Genomic DNA, 4,030 nt, shown 5'->3' with positions numbered 1-4,030 from the left:
CTTTATTGGTACCAAGGGAAGAGACAATACTAAAAAGTATTGATACAATTGGGGGATAGCATTTTACCCCCTTGCTATCATGCTATCCCCCAATTGTATCACTTCTTTTTAATATTGTGTAAATTATAATATATTTATATAGTGTCTTCCCTTGGTACCAGTAAAGTCCTTTGTTCCCCCACATTGTGGGGGTTCTTTCTTGTTATAGCATTCATTAGGTGGTAGAACAATTGCTTTGCAATGGTCCATTGTGTGGTGGTGAGTAGCTGGGCAAGTTGGCAATATTTCCTAATAATTTCTGACCCCTGAAGGAGTCAATTATTGCATCACTTACAACCATTTGCAGGCCTTCTGTTATACAGTAAATTGTTGGCACCATCTGTTTAATAAGTTAGCTGAATGGAGAACATAATGGTTACATGAGTTAATACTTATAATATATTTATATTTATACTGTGTCTTCCCTTGGTACCAGTAAAGTCATTTGTTCCCCCACATTGTGGGGGTTCTTTCTTGGTGTAACATTCATTAGGTGGTGGAACAATTTATTTGCAATGGTCCATTGTGTGGTGGTGAGTAGCTGGGCAAGTTGGCAATATTTCCTAATAATTTCAGACCCCTGAAGGAGTCAATTATTCCATTACTTACAACCATTTGCAGACCTTCTGTTATACAGTAAATTGCACCATCTGTTTAATAAGTTAGCTGAATGGAGAACATAATGGTTACGTGAGTTAATACTTCATCACTCTGTATTTAGCTTAAATGCTAAAGCATCCAGGTGCTAAAAGAACCTTGAGGCAGCCTAAATATGGTGATGCTGTGTAATGTTTGTGTGCTGTGACTGATCATGCAGTATGTCTATGTGAGAAAGTAATGATAGCAACAAGTTCCAAGCCAAGAGAAGACAAGGGGCTTGTACAACAACTAACTGCTTCTAGACCAACAGTCAGGTTCCTTGGACTCCTCTTACTCCCCCCACCACTATCTCATGTCCAATGATTTCAACTACTCACAACACCTTTTTTTCCAGGAGCTTTAATCCAATGTGGCATCAGGGACCCCACAATCATGTTGCCTTGAAACCAGGTCTGTGATAAAATCACTACCTGTAGATGTTGAGTTAGAATGCTTTGCCCAGGTTTCAGAATGTTTAATCCAAGTGGTAACCTCCAAGAGTTTTTATAAAGTTTTTGGAAAATGTACAGAACACTGAAACAGTGATCTGCATACGTACTTGGCAAATAGATATATGCTGTTTTTTTTTTTTTTGGCAAAAATATTTTCTCATCCTTTCTTTTCTTTTTCCGTTTAGCCCTAATTTAACTTTTTATTTTTGTCCCTGATCGCTTTTGCTAGACAGGAGTTTTGCATGCCTACAGACACCATATACAGGCATACCCCGTTTTAAGTACACTCACGAGTACGGACACAGCCTGGTCAGCTTGGGATGGCACTACTCCCGGTTTTTAACATTGGCATCTATGGGAAATCTTGGTCAGCTTGACATGGCACTGCTCCCAAACCATAAGTGACAGGGATACCAAACCTAGGGAGCACAGAGAGGGGACCCAAGGCTACAACATATCCTATTTGTGGCCAGCCAGCTTGCCTAGGTAATCTACCATGTCCTGCCTTGTTTCCTCACATGGCACCATCGCACTTTCCCCACTTCCCCTTCCCCCACTTCTTTGTTTGTTTGTCTCTTTTTCTTTGTAGTTTGTACACTGCACTATCACCTTTTTTCTTTATTTGCACGACTTGTAGGGTGTGGGTCCTCGGGCCCAGCCTTGAGTCTTGGGAGGGGGTGGATATGGCCTTTTGGCTTAGTTCGCCCTCTCTCATGGGGTCTCCCTTCGGGGGAGCCCCACTTAGTACTGCTGTTTCGGCAGTCCCCCTGGAGAACGGGGTCAGTCTGGTTTCGGCCGACAGACCATAAGTACCTTAAGTCCCTGTCAGGAGTCTTGCGCCCCGGGGGATCGAGGTTAGGGTCCTACCTCTTCGGAGGGAAGACCATTTTCGCACACCCTGTGCACTTTTTGTGTTCTCACGTTTGCGTGTGCACTTTTTTATGCACCAGGTGGAGTCTTTTGAGTGTGTTTCACACGCCACGGGCTTTAAAAAAAAAAAAAAAAAATCTACCATGTCATAGTCCTGGATCCCCTTAACATGCTCCCCAAGCTTGGTGTCCTTGTCACTTATGGTTTGGGAGCAGTGCCATGTCAAGCTGACCAAGATTTCCTATGGAGCTAGTGTATTTACATGCATTGAGAAATGAAAAAAGGTATTGCTTCATTTTAAGTACATTTTCGTTTTACATACATGCTCTGGTCCTATTGTGTACTTAAAAGTGGGGTATGCCTGAATTTACAAACCTCCCATCTACATCTCAATTTTCATTTGCATTGTTGCAAAGTTGAACTCTGTTCAATCGCCTACAACCTTTTCCCTTTTGAAAATTCAACTTTGGTTAAGAGACGTTATGCCCATAGTGATTTATTTTTTCTTTCTGTATTTTATTATGCATATTTGTTCTGCTACTCCTGTTGATATATATTGTTTGGAAAACTGTATATCTTTGTCACCACTTTGCCTACATTTGTATGCTCTTTATAACTCCTAATAAAAACGTATGGATAAAATGGTGGTGGAATTCTATATTTCTAGTTTTTGTTATATAATGGGATTAACTTTATTCTGCTCTTCCCATACAGCGTAGATCTCACCAGTGGATCCCTCAATAACTATACTGTGTGTGTGATCTGTCCTTAAGTTTATCTGACTTTGGTCTGCAAAATATGTGTTATGCTCTATTGCTTATAGATTTGTTAACACATTACTAAAGCATTCAGACATTATACTACCTTGTATGATCTTCATCTTTTCATCACATAACTGGTCAATAACACATGGAGCCTACTCAGAATAAGACTATTTCTGGCTTTATCCTGTTGGGTTTCTCTGATGTGCCTCATCTTCTCCTCCCTCTCTTCTCCTTTTTTTTGGCTGTGTATGTCCTCTGCATTGCAGGAAACTCATTTATGATTGTGCTTATTGTATCACAGCCCCAACTTCACACCACAATGTACACCTTAATGGGGAACCTTGCCTTTGTGGATGTGTTTTTTACCTCTACAATCATTCCTAGGTCTTTGTATAGCCTTCTGTCCAAAGACCACCATATTTCCATCCATGACTGCTTCACACAACTCTTTCTGTTTACCGCAGCAGCCAGCATGGAGGGCTATTTGTTGACCATCATGGCCTTGGACCGATATTGTGCAGTGTGTTTACCCCTTCATTACCTGATAATTATGAACAGTAGGACTTGTATCTGTCTGCTGGCTTTCTGTTGGACCATTTCCTTTCTCCAGTCTACTTTCTACACTGTTTTAACTTCTTCTCAGCCATTCTGTAGTTGGGTCATCCAACATTTCTTCTGTGATGTCCCTGTTCTAATGAAGTTGGCTTGCTCAGAAATCTCAGAAGCTCTACAAATCGCTGACTATACCATAGTTTCCCTCATCATCGTTGGACCAGTGCTCATAATCCTTGGGTCGTATGTACTCATTATCAGAGCAATTTTGGCTATACAGACATCCCAAGGGAGGAGCAAGACCTTCTCAACTTGCTCATCTCACCTCACCATGGTCATCCTCCTCTACAGCATAAGCATATTTATGTACTTCCGGCCAATGTCCATTTACACCCCAACCTATGATCGGGTCATCAGCGTGGTGTACGGCGTCATTAACCCAGCACTCAACCCAGTTATTTACAGCCTTAGAAACAAGGACGTGAAAACAGCTGTAAAAAAAATTCTAAAATAAAATAAAAATAAAAAATACTACATGCTAAGGCTAAACTGACTAATTGTCTAGTTAAATTAATACTGTAAATCAGGATAGATAATTTTGTCATTTGCTTGACCACTTTTGATCTATTATACATGTACAGGTACACAGACATACATGTATAGCCAGAAATATGAACATCTTTTGACTGTCTATTAAGGTCTGGGATTAGTATG

General features: G+C 40.6%; 1 protein-coding gene across 1 annotated transcript; it reads left to right on the top strand.

Moving 5' to 3' along the window:
* Positions 1 to 2,909: 2,909 nt before the first annotated feature.
* On the top strand, positions 2,910 to 3,830 carry LOC309560426 (olfactory receptor 1L6-like; the record flags this gene model as incomplete). Its single annotated transcript, XM_082264061.1, has 1 exon — positions 2,910 to 3,830. The coding sequence occupies one exon, from the start codon at positions 2,910 to 2,912 to the stop codon at positions 3,828 to 3,830; it is 921 nt and encodes a 306-aa protein (XP_082120187.1).
* Between the last annotated feature and the right edge of the window lie 200 nt (positions 3,831 to 4,030).

The sequence above is a fragment of the Pelophylax lessonae genome (genome assembly GCF_965119305.1).
Source record: "Pelophylax lessonae genome assembly, chromosome: 7".
Taxonomy (NCBI): Eukaryota; Metazoa; Chordata; class Amphibia; order Anura; family Ranidae; genus Pelophylax; species Pelophylax lessonae.
This window is presented reverse-complemented; position numbering and strand designations above follow the sequence as displayed.